The sequence below is a fragment of the Phalacrocorax aristotelis genome, chromosome 1 (genome assembly GCF_949628215.1).
Source record: "Phalacrocorax aristotelis chromosome 1, bGulAri2.1, whole genome shotgun sequence".
In the NCBI taxonomy this organism is placed as follows: Eukaryota; Metazoa; Chordata; class Aves; order Suliformes; family Phalacrocoracidae; genus Phalacrocorax; species Phalacrocorax aristotelis.
In genome coordinates, this window is record NC_134276.1 from 132,090,547 (window position 1) to 132,106,043 (window position 15,497).

Sequence of the window (15,497 nt, forward strand, 5' to 3'; positions counted from 1 at the left end):
CTTTAAACCATATAGGATTTCTCTCAGTTATCTTTTACTGTTTTGAAGGATAGGTTCCTGTTACAAAACTGAAGGTCACACACTTCATCACACACTTCTGGTAGCTGACGACATCATGCCATCTCCCCCACCTCCTCCTTCTGTGTCACCCTCTCCTCCCCCTCTACTTTCAATTCCCCCATCTTCTTCCCCACAGTGCTGGGCCAAGCATGCTCCCCATTCCTCTTTCCTCCGCACTAGACTTTTTGGGTACTCATCCTGTCCTGTGCACCCCGGGGGCTCTGTGTTCTTCCCATGGCATACCCTGTCTGCAGTACTCTTGTGCCACATCACCTTCTCTGTAAACCAGACATCTGTCATCGCTTGCTTCTTGTTGCTAAAGGCTGTGAAGCACACAGAAGTCCTTGCACCAGTCCATGTGAAAAGGTGAGATTAACTTTCTCAATCATCTCTCTTGCACTCAAACTACTTCTTGTTTTACCACTTCTTTGGGAGTACTGGAGAAGGCACTGGAGAAGTTACTGGAGCATTTTCAACCTCTAACATATTTCTTTCACTCTTCCTTCTCACAGCGTCATGGAGGTCTGCATATTCTTCCTTTATGCTATGATACTTCTCCCAGGTAAACGGCTCATTTTTTAATTGTAAAAACTGTTTTGATTATTTGTGTCCTGCTGTGTGATACTTTCTCATCCACTAAGAATCTCATTCCTGAGCAGTAATTAATAATTTCTGTTGAGCAATCAAGGTCATATAGCCTATGTGACATGTATTTAAATTGTGTGTAGGGACTCTATAAAATATGTAGTAAGTACTTTCTCTCTTCAACTTTATATCTTTACATTACACGTATTTTATGTTGCTCTTAAATTTTCGATTTAAATCTATCTTTAAAATGTGTGTATATCACCTCTGTATATTACAGAGAAGAGCAGTATTAAATTGAAAACTGACAGTTTGATATGGGACAACTGGAGTTTTAGGCAGCTGCAAAGATCATTTTGCAGTCTGGTGCTCTGGAAGAGCAGTCAAATCTTTGCGCCAGGAGAGACTGTAAATCTCCTCCTCCTTTTGAACACAGCAGAGGTGTTTGTACCTTCTGGGACAGAGGACTGCATTTCTCATTCCAATAAAAGACAGTCCTCCCGGCCCATTGCCACCCATAATAATGGATACATGCACTGATGAAAGCAGGAGAAAAATCATCCCTTGTGTAATACAGTTCATGCTTTCTTTGCATGAAGGCATAACTGTGTTTATTGACACAGATCAGCAACAGAACAGTTAAACCTGACATTTAATCTGTCATTAAACTCTAGATTAATTACAGAACAGTTAAATCTGACATTTAATTTGTCATTAAATTTTAGATTAATTCTTCAGTGAGACTGAAAGTGTTCACCTATTTCTGACTGTCTGGTCACCAACATTTACCACACAGCATGCACTGCACATTTTCTTCAAAACTGCAATGCCGTGTTATTTTATTAGGAGAATGAACTCAACTTTTTTAAAAGAAATTGTGCAACTATCTCCTTTGTGGAAGACTTGTTAAACTCAGGATACTACCTACAAGAATGGTTTGGACCTTTTCCCTGCAGATAAGTCTTCTAAAATACAGACACCTGCAACCTCTGTGTCGTAGGCCTTCCTTGGAAAGTAAAATATAGGAAGAAAAATAAGAAACAGTTTTATGACTGAACTCCACAAGACTAAGTGAGTCAGTTTGAAGAACTATGTGTCCTGGCATACCTAGTGGGAGAATTTGTGTCTAAAGGCTGATGTTCTTATTGCTATTGTTGTTAAGTATTGCCTCTGTGAGTGCAAATACTTGGTATTCTTTTGTAGCTGATGGAAACCTTAATTTCTTCTCTCTCTTTGTTTAAGGTATTGCTGCCAGTGTGCATCAAGTGAAGTCATTTCTCAATCACACTGCATACCTATCCTGCTATTTTCCAAACTCTCAGGAAATTGAAATAAAGGATTTAAGAGTTTTTTGGCAAAAAGACTCTGTGGAAGTGGTGCATGAAGTATACCATGGCCAAGAAAAACACGATAACCTTAGTCCTAAATACATAAATCGCACCAAGATGGATATAGACAAATGGACCTTGCAATTGTTAAATGCAGGAATTGTGGACGAGGGACATTATACATGTATTATACAGCAGAAAGATAAAGGATCATCAAAGGTCATACACACATCTGAGTGCTTACTGCACATCATTGGTAAGTAATCTCCTCTAACTGTCATCTGGTCGGAGAGTTCTGGGGGGTTTTCTGCCACTTTCTTTAGTCCAGAAATGTGTGGTGCTGTCCCCAAGCCACTGAAGATGTACCTGCACTGGAGCACAATTTCTAAAGATGGATAAAAGCATTCTCCATAGAAAATCCTCAGCTCTGAATGGAAAGTGCTCATATGGAAGCAATCAGAAGTAGAAGAAAATAAGGCAATAATTTGCTCAATATTGCATCATTCCTATTCCCACCCTGTCATACTTTATAGTGAAAACCGTTTTGCCTTCTTCCTCTTGTCTCCTGCAAGTTTTATGGCTTTTAGGACTCTGGAAAATATACTTCTTTATTTGCATCTGATGCACTACCTTCTATTAAAACTAGCAGTAGTTATCATCATTGGTGGTAAATTACAATTGAAACATAACAAGATTTCTGCAAACACCCAGCTACTTTATGATCATATAAATCACAAGGAAAATAAAGAAAAGAGCAAGTCACATGTCAAAGATTAGAAATTCATATGTTCAGCTAAAGAAAGACTGAAAATACCTCTGAAGGAAAAAACACATGTGTTGATGATATTCAATCTGGTTTCTTGCAGGTTATCAGAGGAAAAGGCAGCAAATCTTTTAACAGGGAAAGGAAAGTGAGGAAACAATCTTTTCCTAATATTTTCTAATATTTTTATTAATTCCCAGTATATTTTCCTAATGTTTTTTCTATTTTAAACTGTTCTGTTAGTAATGCTTTGTCCATATGCCTGTGTTCTCTCTGCCATTATGATAATGCTAGTCATTAATAATAACAGCTTCTAACTTCCACTGGTGTTTTCAGGCTTCAGCATACTGCTTCAAAAGAGAACAGGCCATGTGTAACAGCAGCCAAAAATGAAGTACCAGGATGTCTGAGCCTATTTAGCTTTGTGCTACCAGCAAGTGTTCCCTGGATCCACAGAAAGAAAACCTAGATTGTTAATCTTGATACTCCCAGAATCTACTTGATAAGTATCTTCAGAAAAGTTTTAGAACTCAGATACTCATAATGTGCACTCAGTATCAAGGCCTCCAATTTAGGAGATGTTTAGCATCAACTGTTCAGTTGTTTTAAGCAGTTAAATCAGTTATCAGCTTAGCCAACATCTGAGCAACATGCTATTGAAGTCTCATACTTAGGCAATAAAACTCTCCTAGATCTTTTAAGGTTTAACTTAGGAAGACTGTTTTAAACTATGTGCTGCTGTGTTCCAAATGGCTCTCTGTTCCATAAGCTCCCAAAGGAAGGAACAGTATAAAATCATATTTTTTAAAAAATCATAATATAATCAGAAGAAAAATACAAATGCTGACATGTACCTGTGCTTACCTACTGTTTCTTAATTAGAATTTCATATCATACATAGAGGGTTTTTTGTAGTATGGTGTGTCACACTTAAAATGTACATAGGAAAGATTGAGTGCTGTACAAGAATGATAGGGCATTTACACAAAGCTATCTAGATCACTTGGTGACTAAGCCCATTCAGAAATACTGAAGTACCTTCTAATACAGTTTATATGTGTTATTTATATGTATTACAATAGGACAATATATAAATAGATATACTTGTATTATATGTATTGTGTACAGACAGGATGATTTATATGAGAATGATGAACACAGATCCTTCTCCAGAAAGAACAGAGGGCTTCACAACAGAAAGCTTTGGCTCTTAAAACAGCAAGGTAGGGACCATGGGGCCAAACAGTTTAACTGGAAATTCTGCTGCTATAACATCTCTAGTGCTTCCTTTGGATGGATCAATAAGGGAAGTAGGTGAGACTAGGGAAGCTATTTCAAAATATGTGCTGTTCAAACTCTTGTGAATGAAACTGATGTCAGAATAGAGACTTAACAGTTTGAGTCCTCATTCTAAAGGGGATGTTGAAAAAGTTAAAAGCATGAAGAAAAGCTCTACTAGAGTTATCCAAAGGCTGGAAAAAAATACAGTCCAACTAGAGCCATTAAAACATCAGTCTGATTACTTTATAATACAGAAGACTCAGAAGAGTCTTGTTTTCAGATTGTGGGAACCTGAAATACACATAGAATTCTAGATATTTTTAAAAATGGCTAATTAATTCAGTGAAGATATAAAAACAATCAGTGGCTGGAAGCAAGTGAGAAGTAAGGCACATTGTCAGTTTAGAATATAGAACAAAACCAGATAGAGTGATTAAGCCAATGAGAAAAATATTAAGGGCTTGATGGATTACTGTCTCTTGAGGTATTTAAATCTAAGCCCAAAGCCTTTTTGGAAGTAATGTTATCTTTAAATACAAAAGACTTCCTGAACCATGTTTTCCTGTTGACAGTCCAAAGCTCACATATACGTAGCCCACATTCTGCATGCAACCAACATCACTTTTCAGTAAATTGAGGTTCCAGAAGCCATAAAACAGAAGTGCTTTGATCAGGGTATATTCCACTATTTCCACTTGTTTACTGTCAGTAAGATTGAAACTCTTAAATCACTTGGAAGATGTGGCAAGTTTCACAGCCATAGATTTCATTTCTGCCCTCCCTATAAAATGCCGAGGAGAGAATAAATACTGCAGACCAAAAGCTGGAGTGAGCAGTCAGCTAAGCAAGTCATATCTTGAGGACAAAGTGGAAGCTTGAGCTCTTCTGAGGCACAACTTAACTAAATTTTGGGGTATAAAAAAGGTGGGGCTTTTTTCCATTTTGAATTCACAGCCAGGGACTCTCTTGGGGATTTAAGTGACTAAGCAAATCCTACTCTCTGTGTGTTGGGATAGAGCAAATAAAAGCAACATCATATTTCTTCATCCATCCATATTAAGAATTCACTAGGCCAAGGATTAGAGCCTGGATCCAACACATTGAGTGTGTGTGCAAAAGAGCTAGACCCTCTTAGGCTCGTATTTTTCTAAGAATCCTTTCCCCCTTCTCCAATACTTCTCCATATTGTCTTTACTCTTATTGGCACTAAAATAATGAAGCATTTTCGGTGAAGTCTTCAGTCTGTTTCTTGGGGTTTTTTTGTTTGTTTTTTACCTTGATGTATGCCAGTGTGCAGTCAGTATTATGACTACATACTCCCCTTCTCCTTTTCCATTATAGTCTACTATTTCTACTATAATCTTTCAACCAAACAAATCCTGGTTGAGAATATTTGGGAGATTATTTAACAGAGAGTATTTGTTAAAAGCTTGCATTTATCATTCATATTTTATGTTTAAATAACTCTTTCCAATCCTGTTTCACTAACTATTTCTTGACGGGGAAACTTGACTTCTTAAAGCAACAGGTCTGGTTTTCATTGACTGAGATGAGTATCCAATGACACAAAGTAAAAAACTTGTACTGTAGTCACTTCCACATAAAAAGCCGAGCTAAGGGAGGCCTACCATAAAGTTGAGTGAATTACTGCAAAATGTTTACTCATAATACTGATAGACACCAAGGATATTTCTACTTATGACAGCACTGGACCTCCAACCTACCCCATCTGAAGTCCCTCAGATTATGTCTTTCTCTACATTTCACAGTTATAAGTTTGTGGTGTTCCCCTTACCTAATCAAGAGGTCAAGAGTAGGCAGCACTGTGTCCCATTCCCATTTTGTGCTTAAGCACTGACCTGCAAGCAGGCCAGGTTTGATTATTTTGAGGTGTCAATGGATCGAAAGGAGGTGGGAGAGACAGAGGTCCATTGTCTAGCTGATCAAACTTATGCTTTTGAAATACCTTGAGGACAAGGAGCAGCAGGTCTATATGTACACCAAAACCACAACAAACCCTTCTTGGGACTCCCATTGTTTTCCTAAGAAAATTGTTTAGACTTGCTTCTGCCTCAAAATCTTAAATAATTGGCAGGAACTGTCATGAGATGTGGTATGTCTGACTCATAATGCTTTCTCTTTGGTCTATTTCAGCCAACTATAGTCAACCTGAGATAGCAAGGCTGCACACTGGGGAACTAAAGCCCAACGAATACTTGAATCTTTCCTGTTCTTCCAGCGGAGGTTATCCAGAGCCCAAGCAGATGACTTGGCTAATTTCACAGGAAAACACAACATCCAGGCTTATGTCTCAAATGAATGTTTCACAGGATGCTGTAACAAAGCTGTACAATGTTACTAGCAAGCTGAATATCCCAGTTACTATGAACACTCTCACTAATATTAGCTGCTTGCTTCACCTTGGAGAGCAGCTGGGGAGCCTTGTCTCAGTGCCGCTAGCCATAGGTGAGTCTCCATTTGCCCATTCCAATTTTTGCATGGGTAGGAGCAAAGCACGTTGCAGTAGAGCTGATCACAGATAGCAGCATAGTCAAGGCAGGGAATAAAACTGAAGTAGCAGTAGGGGTTGGTTACAAGGGCTGTATGTTCTCCATCCTGTTCACCAACAGCCACGGCCACCAAATTCCCACTCCTTTCATATGGGAAGTCTTATTAGAGCCAGGAGAGGGCACAGAGAAGGAAGGTTACTGCTACACAATCCAGAACACAGCCCTGTTCATCCCCTCCCTAGATGCTGCTGCAGTAGCAACAAAGCAACCTGGATGCCTGGATTAGGCAGCAACCAGTATCTGGAGGTGACAGCTGTTAAAAGAGCTTGCCACTTCACAGAATCAGAGAACTGTTGAGGTTGGAACAGGCATCTGGAGATCATATAGTTCAACTGCTCTGCTCAAAGCAGGGTCAATAGGTAGTGCAAGACCTTATCCAGTTGACTTCTAAATATCTCCCACAACCTCTCAGCAAACTGTTCCAGTGTGTGACCACCCTGACAGTAAAATTTTTTTTTCTGACGTCTAAGTGCTGAGCTGCTATTCTTAATGACTCCTCACAGAAATGTAGAAGGCTAGAAAGAATAGTCCCTTGGACCAGATTTGGCTCACAAACTGCCAAATAGACTGTGCTGAGTTTAAGTGTAAAGGCCATGAAACTTTGACTAGTCTTAGAGGCACTCCTGGTGGTTTTCATATCATTTGGCAGAATGAAGTATGCATTCCAAAATGACTATTTGGGGATTTTTTTCTTCTGAGATTGCGTCTTTTTTTAGATACCTCTTGCAAGAAACAGCTGGGGACCTGAGTTCCAATTAGACTTTAAAGACTTTACTGCTGGATTATGTCAGGGTTCCACATGACTGATCCTTTCTTTAAACTGAAGCTGTACTTTATTTACCTCCTGGGACAGGAAAACCTTTGATATACTTTTATTCATAAGCTATGGCACAAGCACATCAAAATAAAGACAATTCCCATTTTGGTCACAAGTTTGTTTGGCTTGCCCATGTCTCCATTAGACAACATTGAAGATGGAGAGCTGTGCTTCAACTGACAGAACAGGGAGCCAAGAGGGAATGGTAGCATTGCAGGAAAGCCTACTAGGGTAGTACAGGCATGCACCTTACTACTGCAGATGTAAAAGAAGCTTGCCACTCATTCTGAAAAAAGTTCCACAGTGCAGTTTTCTTCATATAAATTTAGCTAAAGGGTTAAGTCATCAATGTTAGATACGGCAAACTGCCTCTGATGTCCTTACATTCTGGGATTTTTAAATGATACTAAAATGCAATACAGAAGTCTTCTGAGGTTTGCACAGCTCTACACGTTGCTCATGAATGTTAACATGGCTATATTAGCTATAGTGCTGCATCCTCCTCTTTCCTCCCTGGCTTTATGAAAGTAGCCACCTGATAAGCAGCGATGGTGGGTAAGAAGCTAAGAACTCCACATAAACAAAAATTTTGTTTGGCGGTAACTGACGCTCTATCAGTTGCTAACCCTAGCACCCAGAATCTCAAAAGCACAATAACCAGAAATAAGGGGAAACTCCTTTGCATTCCCTACTATTTTCATATCCCTTACAGCATTTCATTAGGCTTTGAACATCATTTCCAACAGACACCAAGTAGTAACATATCTCAGGCTCTTCAAACTTGCACAGTAGCACAGAGTAGCATTAGCACAATAGCTGCCTCGTAGGCTCTTGTATTAATTAAGTTGCTGATCTCTCACATGTTACCCAAACTTCAGAAAGAGTACTTTGCCCTGCTGTTGCTGAAGTGGCCATTAAGACCTGGGAGTTTTGCTAGTTATTGGAAATAGAAATAAAGCAATGTGGATAGTGACTTACTGACTCTATTAAAGCAGCGTAAAAGCAAAGGATGCTGAGGGCCTTTCCCTAAACTTCTAATTCACATAACTTTGGGATAGATTATTTAAGCTAATTGTCACCAAATTAAATATTTGCTGTGTGTATCTCCTCTGTTTTCTTATTTAGAGATACAGAGGGAAGAAATGGAGCAAGCGAAGATAAATTTCTTTGGCCCACTTATAGCTGTGATTGTACTGATCACATTTCTTCTGGGTTTGGTGATATTGAAGAAGAACAGAAATATCTCATCTACCAACCAGAGTAAGTTATTACTTCCAATTAAGCTATACCATCCCTCAAGTCACAGGCTTTGCTCTTTGTAATCATCCCTTTACCTACATTCAGGCCACTGTCAGAAAGTTAGGTTTCACGCTGGACTTAAGCTAAACTTCCTTGGACAATTTAGTTCCTGCAAAAACTTCGTCCATCCAGCAGCAAGTCAAAACATTTATCCTCTGTCTTGTCCTAGGATCCACTTCTCCCTCTTCTTTGTGCTCTGTGAGACTGCCATGGCACCAGCTTACCTCTTTTTCCTGCAGTTTCATCCTTTTTTTCTGGGTTTGAGTGGGGTTTTTTTGGTAGATTTAGCTCCTAAAATCATTGAACTCTATAAGTCCTCCTTGTCCATCACCATTTATAAGAAAGGTGGAGCTGGGGGTGGGATGAGATGTCAGGTGCAAGTATCTCCGTCAACACAGAGCTGAAGGATCAAGGCATTGTTCCACCACAGGGCACAACACTGGACTAGAAGAATCATCTTGTATTAGGAACAGAATTCAATCTTTGCATTGCATTTCTCTAGTTTGTTCCAAGACTAGGTCTCAGCGGTCCAAGGTGTATTCTGCACTGAAAGGATCCTGATGCTGACATCAGAATCTATCATTCCTTGTAGCAACAGGGAAACGCATTCCTCACAGTCAGTCCTGTTTCCTTAGACAGCCAAGGGTCTTGAGCCCCACCTCATTCTTTTTCTGAATCCTAAGATAACTGGACATTTACTATCAACTCTTTTTCAACTTTTATTTCTCATGTTCCTGTAAATCACATATTAATCTATTTTAGGTGTCAGTCTAGCAGTCTAGAAGCTTTCCAGCTTGAAACTGAGGCCATCAGCCAGACTGCTGACTGGGAACCACCTCTGCACATAGCAAGGCCTGAGGTCCCATACTCTTAGATGCTCTGCCAGCACAAGAATCCTCCCCAGATATCCTGCAGAACAACATGCAACATTTTTGTCTGATGGCTGAAATCCACTGTCCAGTGTTCTCTGCTTTTATTTTTGCTCCAGAATGGTAGTAAATGTGATACTTTGCCTGTCTACATGGCTGTCTTTTTGCTGTATCTTGCAGTACGCACTGTGACATTGTAAAATCCTGAGTCAATGAAGAAAGCAGAGCTACAAGGGTTATAGAAGGGAATGTCTCAGAAATTGAAAGAGTTAGTCCACAATCTGTGAATCATAACCATCCCTGGAAACGCGACCAGAGACAGGCTATTAATCGTGAGCCACAAATGCTTTCAGCAGAGCCAGTGTGGCTTTGTACCAGTAACTTACTTGTAAAGCTCCACAGCAGAAAGAGGAACTTCAGGGCACTTGCCCACCTTCTGAGAAAAGCTGTGCAATCCCTATCAGGTATCTGAAACTAGAAATCACCTGGAGGAAAGACTTGCTTTAAACATAATTTCTGGTTGGCTTAACGTGTTTTTTTACTACCATCTGAGCTTAATATGACTAGACAATTATTACCTCCCATTTTGTTCCTCTGTATTCTGACTGGATGCTATACTAGTTGTTCAGGTGGATGCAGGGATAGAAAATGAAAGCATGATGTATCACTTGTGTGTATAAATCTAAATATACAGAATTAAGCTAAGCAGATGATGAAAAAATATTATATAAGTAGGTCACATTCCAGTTTGGTTGACTGCGTTCTCCCTTTCTTAATTTTGCTTCAAACCTTGAAGATAGAGCAATCCATATGCTATGGTATGCTCAGCTGTAGAATTAGTTTTACCTTTCAGAAAATTTTCTCCTTTTCACTCAAAATGTGCCAGTTCTTCAATATTGAACAATCTCTGCACTTTATATTCTTCAACAGCATTGACATCTTTCAGGAGGAAGAATGCAGCAGAATTAAGACAAAGTTCTTCTGAGGTCTTGATTGTGTTTGTAGGTCTGACATTTTTAGCAAGAGCAGGGACATTAGCATCACAATCTCAAGACAAATTTCAGCTCAGAGTTGCAGTCTGGGGACATAAATTCTCTATGATTACTGCTGGGTACAAATATTCTTTTCTGTTAAATTATGTTGTGAGTCACTAGATTCCACCTCCATTTTTACTCCATTTTCAAGTACATGAGAGAATGTGTGTGTCCTTTTGAGTTAGCTAAACCATTTTGGAGTCAGTTTATTAAGCTATTACACTAACATTCCAAATATTTTCAGTCAGATTAATATCATTCAAATGTTATTAAAAGTTAAAGGTTTTATTTTTAATGTAAAAGTTTATATTTGCTAGCAAACTTATTTAATGACTTATTAAAATACATGTCTTTTTCTGTGTTGGTGTTTTATTCTCTTGCCATTAAAGCAGTATATTGGGGAATACCAACATTTGGTGTTCTTAGGGAGGAAACACTCCCAGAATTATTTCTTGGAAGCAAATTAATAAAAACAATATTGCTGCAGTGACCAAGAATGGCACAACTGAAGGTTTCATGTGTTCATTCATGGAGCTGGATTTATGTGCACAACTCTGGGTATGCATACCTCCTTGGTTTATTGACCTATACACCTCAAAGTGTACATACAAAATTCCAGTCTGAAAATTTGGCCTTCTGATTCTATGCTGCAGGTTGTCAAATACATCACAGGTGGGTCACAATCTTCTCTAAATCTTGATTAACATTTGGTTCCTTAAATAAAGCACGGGTTAAACTATCAGGTATACTCAATCAGGTAGACATTAGCTAGATTTATGTGGTCTCTTGCTTTTCTTAAACATATGCTGTAATTCAGTTAATTTTTTCAACATTTTCCCTTTCTACTCAAGTCATCCACCTCAAATACCCACATTGAGGTCATCAGAACAATAGCTAAACCCTACTTTGCTCCTACCCAAACAACAAGCCTTGTGGGTCTTTTGTCTTCCACATGACTAGATTCACACATGTACACACACACTCTTGAACTCTCAGTCTCAGAACTCTCTTACTAGTCCCTAAATCCCTATGTGCTGTTTATCTGGTCAGCTTTATGCACTGGGGAAAAAAAAACATTACTACTTTTCATGTTTGTCCCTAGGAAAAAAATAACAACTAGTTTGTCCACAATGGGTAAGGTATCTGGAAATCCTATGCTAGGACTCCAGAGTTCTTCTCTAGCACATTCACTTAGCACAAAAAAAAATAAATTCCTAGCCCTTGGAAATTAATCAGTTTTTGCAACAAGTCTTAGTACCTCTGAGGGGGCTTTTCACCCCAATCCACTGTCTACTATCACTATCAGCAGCTGTAGCTAGTAGAAGTAGTCACATGGTGGGTTAGATTTATCTTTCCACAGCTCCCTTCCATCCTTAATTCGTTCCTAATCAGTGAATTCTTTGTTTTCCTGCCTTGCCATCCCTCTACTTTAGGCTGCCAACCTCCTTCTATTACCTCATCAAGTTCTCTACTTTTTCTTTTCTTGCTCTTAAAATCAACTCTAATTCCCTCCTGCAATTAAAGACAGGTAAGGTGACAAAAAGCAGATGGGCTCCAGGGAAAAATCTTAGTTTGTATCTGTCTGTGCAAATGCATTAATCCTCTGCGCTAGCAAATGTAATGAGCACAGTAGCAAGGCACACGAAAAGCATAGCTGATGTGCCAGCACTTTTGTTCTCCATATGAATACATTCAGATTTCCAGGCTATCTTCTCACCCACTTTGTAGTTTTTTCTTTGACAGCATGCTTTCAGTCATTTAGTGACTCTATAAACATAGCAAGCAAACAAATGAGCATATATCCGCTACATACCATGGCATATAACAGCTTAACTTAAAAACACCATTCCTTTATTTTTAGACGTAACATTACAAATTTCAGAAAATGCTAACAAAGAAATGGAAACGGTGTGTTAACCTAGTATCCAATGCCCTAAGGTAAAATCCTGTCATCAGACTTGAAAGATTGTTGTGACAGATTGTTTCAGGTTCACTGATTAACCAGCACTGAATCACAAAATAGTTGAGGTTGGAATGGACCTAGGGAGATTGGCTAGTTCAACACCCCTGCTCAAGCAGGGTCACCTGGAGCAAGGTGCCCAGGTCCATGTCCAGACAGCCTGTGAATACCTCCAAGGAGGAAAACTCCATGATCTCTCTGGGCAACCTGCTCCAGGGCTCAGTCACCCTTCACAGTAAAATAAAGTTTCCTTATGTTCAGAGGGAACCTCCTGGGTGTCAGTTTGTGCCCATTGCCTCTGGGCCTGTCATTGTGCTACACTGAAAAGAGCCCGACTCGGTCTTTCTTGCATCCTCCCCAGGCATTTATTCACATTGATGAGATCTCCCTGAGGCTTCTATTCTCCAGGCTGAACAGTGCCAGCTCACTCAGCCTTTCCTCAGAATGCGGGATGCTCCGGTCCCATAATCATCTTTGTGGTGCTTCACTGGACTCTCTCCAGTATGTTGATATCTCTCTTGTACTGGGGAGCCCAGAACTGGACACAGGACTCCAGGTGGAGCCTCACCAGTGCTAAGTAGAGGGGACGGATCACCTCTCAGCCTGCTGGCAATGCTTTCCCTGATGCAGCCCAGATATTGTTGGCTGCCTTTGCCACGAGGGCGCACTGCTGCCTCATCTTCAAGTTGTCCACCAGGCCATTCACGTCCCTTTCTGCAAAGCTGTTTTTCTGATGGTTTGCCCCAGCCTCTACTGGTGCACGGGATTATTCCTCCCAAGGTGCAGGACTTTGAATTTCCCTGTGCTGAGGTTCCTCTCTACCCATTTCTCCAGCCTCTTGAGATCCCTCTGGATGGCAGCACAACCCTCTGGTGTGCCACCCTTCCCAGTTTTTTATCATCTTTAAACTTGCTAAGGGTACACTTGCTCCCATCATCCAGGACATTAGTGAAGAGGAAAGTCAGTTAGTTTTATTGCAGATTTCTTAATGTCAGCCAGCACTACTGCAACAAGCAATACTTTCCTGTGGTTAACAGACAAGGCGACAGTGAAGTGTTGCATTTCCAGAATATTCCATGGTCACTTCTGAGGGGATTGCCATTAACAAACCATCTCATGGCAAACGTCCCTTAGTGGGCTTTTTCCTCTTCAGGTGAATTATTTGCTACTGGAGGTTACATTTGACAACAGAAATATTGCAATTCTATTAAAGAAATCTAGTTCTTGTGTGTACTACCTCTAAGTTTCGGTTTCAAATTATCTTTCTCCCTCCTTTCCAAACTCAGAAGGAAAAAAGAAAAAAAAAATGGGTATTAAATACTTATCTACACTGGATGAAATGCTGGGCTGTCAAAATTAATAACTGGTCTCTCTTCACTTTCCCATCTTCAGCACTGGAAGGGCCATAATAGTGGGGCAGGGAAGGGTCTATAGAAGATGTTTTCTGATCTCAGGCTGGCTACCAGAAGGTTCTCAAGAGAAAAAATAAAATTAGGCAGGAAAGCTGGTGAAAGAAAAGAAAGTGGGGAGAAGAAATGAAGGAGGGCTGAGGAAGTGTAAGGAAGAGTGACACGCCAGGCTGGATTGCAACAGGAAATGCACATGCATCAAGTAGAGAGCCTAGGCACAACCCCCTGCGTCACATATGCCACAAAGTAATAGGTTCTGGCAGCTGTCTGCCATTGCCAATAGCGAGGACAGCTTCTGCACAGAAGTCCTGAAATCCCGAATATTCTCACAGTTCTTGACTTGCCATGCCCCCTTACATACTTGTGAATTTTACGGCAGATATGCAAGATCAAGTTTTCCTGCACTTGTGTGGTGTGGGCTTGATGCTGAGACCTGCATACACAAACTCATTAAAATTATGCCTAGCCACCCATTCCTAATAAGCAGCGCTTATTATTTCAGAAGGGCATAGAAATAGGAAAAAAATGGAAAGATGATGTGAGAACAGCTCAAATTGCAGTTACATACATGCATGGACAGCTGTGAACTATGTATATTGCCCACCCTCTTCTGAAACACAGAAGTTAAATCAAAAGCATAACTAGTTTGTTTCGGAATAATATCCTAAAGCTTTCCTTAGCCTAATTCTATTGCTGTTAGCAAGAGAAACTTCTCCGTTTTCAGAATGTTCAAAACTCAGAACCTCTCTACCACCTTAATAACTTCTTCTTACACCCTTTCTCATCTTTTCCCTCCCTCTGTCCTACAAGTATTACAGAATCCACAGTCTGAGAGAGACTTTTCTCACGGGTCTTAGGACGCACCATACAGCTTTCAGTTTGCCAGAACTGCAGTCTGTTTCACAGCTGAGAGGGCTAATGCAGTCACTGCGGGTATGGGAATGGGACTATGACAGAGAAGCAGAGGAGAGATTACTTCTTTACCTTGCACTATTAGATGCATTACTGTATCCAGATCCATAAGTCATATTTCAAAAAAGATGTTAAAATATCAGAAATAGAAAAGAAGCGATAAAAAGTGACTAAGGCTCTAGAATGCAAGTTTACAATGTGAAGTTTATGGAGTTCAACCTATGCAGACGATTAAAAAAATGGATGGATAAAGGACCTGATGCTTCTGTCTGGCATTCCAACACTTAGAATGACCAGTTAGATAAGGAAGATGTGAGAGAACCTTCCTGCTGAGTGACTCTTGTACTGGGGAGCCCAGAACTGGAGACAGTACTACAGGTGTGGCCTCACCAGTGCTGAGTAGAGAGGAAGAACCACATCCCATAACCTGCTAGCAACACTCCTAATGCAGCCCAGGATACCATTAGCCTCTTTGCCACAAGGACATGTTGCTAGCTAGTGTTCAGCTTGGTGTCCACCAGGACCCCCAGATCTTTTTCTGCAAAGCTGCTTTCCAGCTTGTCAGCTCCCAGCACATGCTGCTGCATGGAAAGGAGACAAGGAAGTTGAG

General features: G+C 40.1%; 1 protein-coding gene across 1 annotated transcript; it reads left to right on the forward strand.

Annotated features, from left to right (window-relative positions):
- The first annotated feature begins 344 nt into the window (after window positions 1-344).
- Window positions 345-10,967, forward strand: CD86 (CD86 molecule). Its single transcript, XM_075108396.1, has 6 exons — window positions 345-426; window positions 573-622; window positions 1,888-2,229; window positions 6,172-6,483; window positions 8,530-8,664; window positions 9,466-10,967. Exons 2-6 carry the CDS (start codon window positions 577-579, stop codon window positions 9,483-9,485), a joined length of 855 nt encoding a protein of 284 aa, XP_074964497.1. The 5' UTR covers window positions 345-426; window positions 573-576; the 3' UTR covers window positions 9,486-10,967.
- Window positions 10,968-15,497: the final 4,530 nt, after the last annotated feature.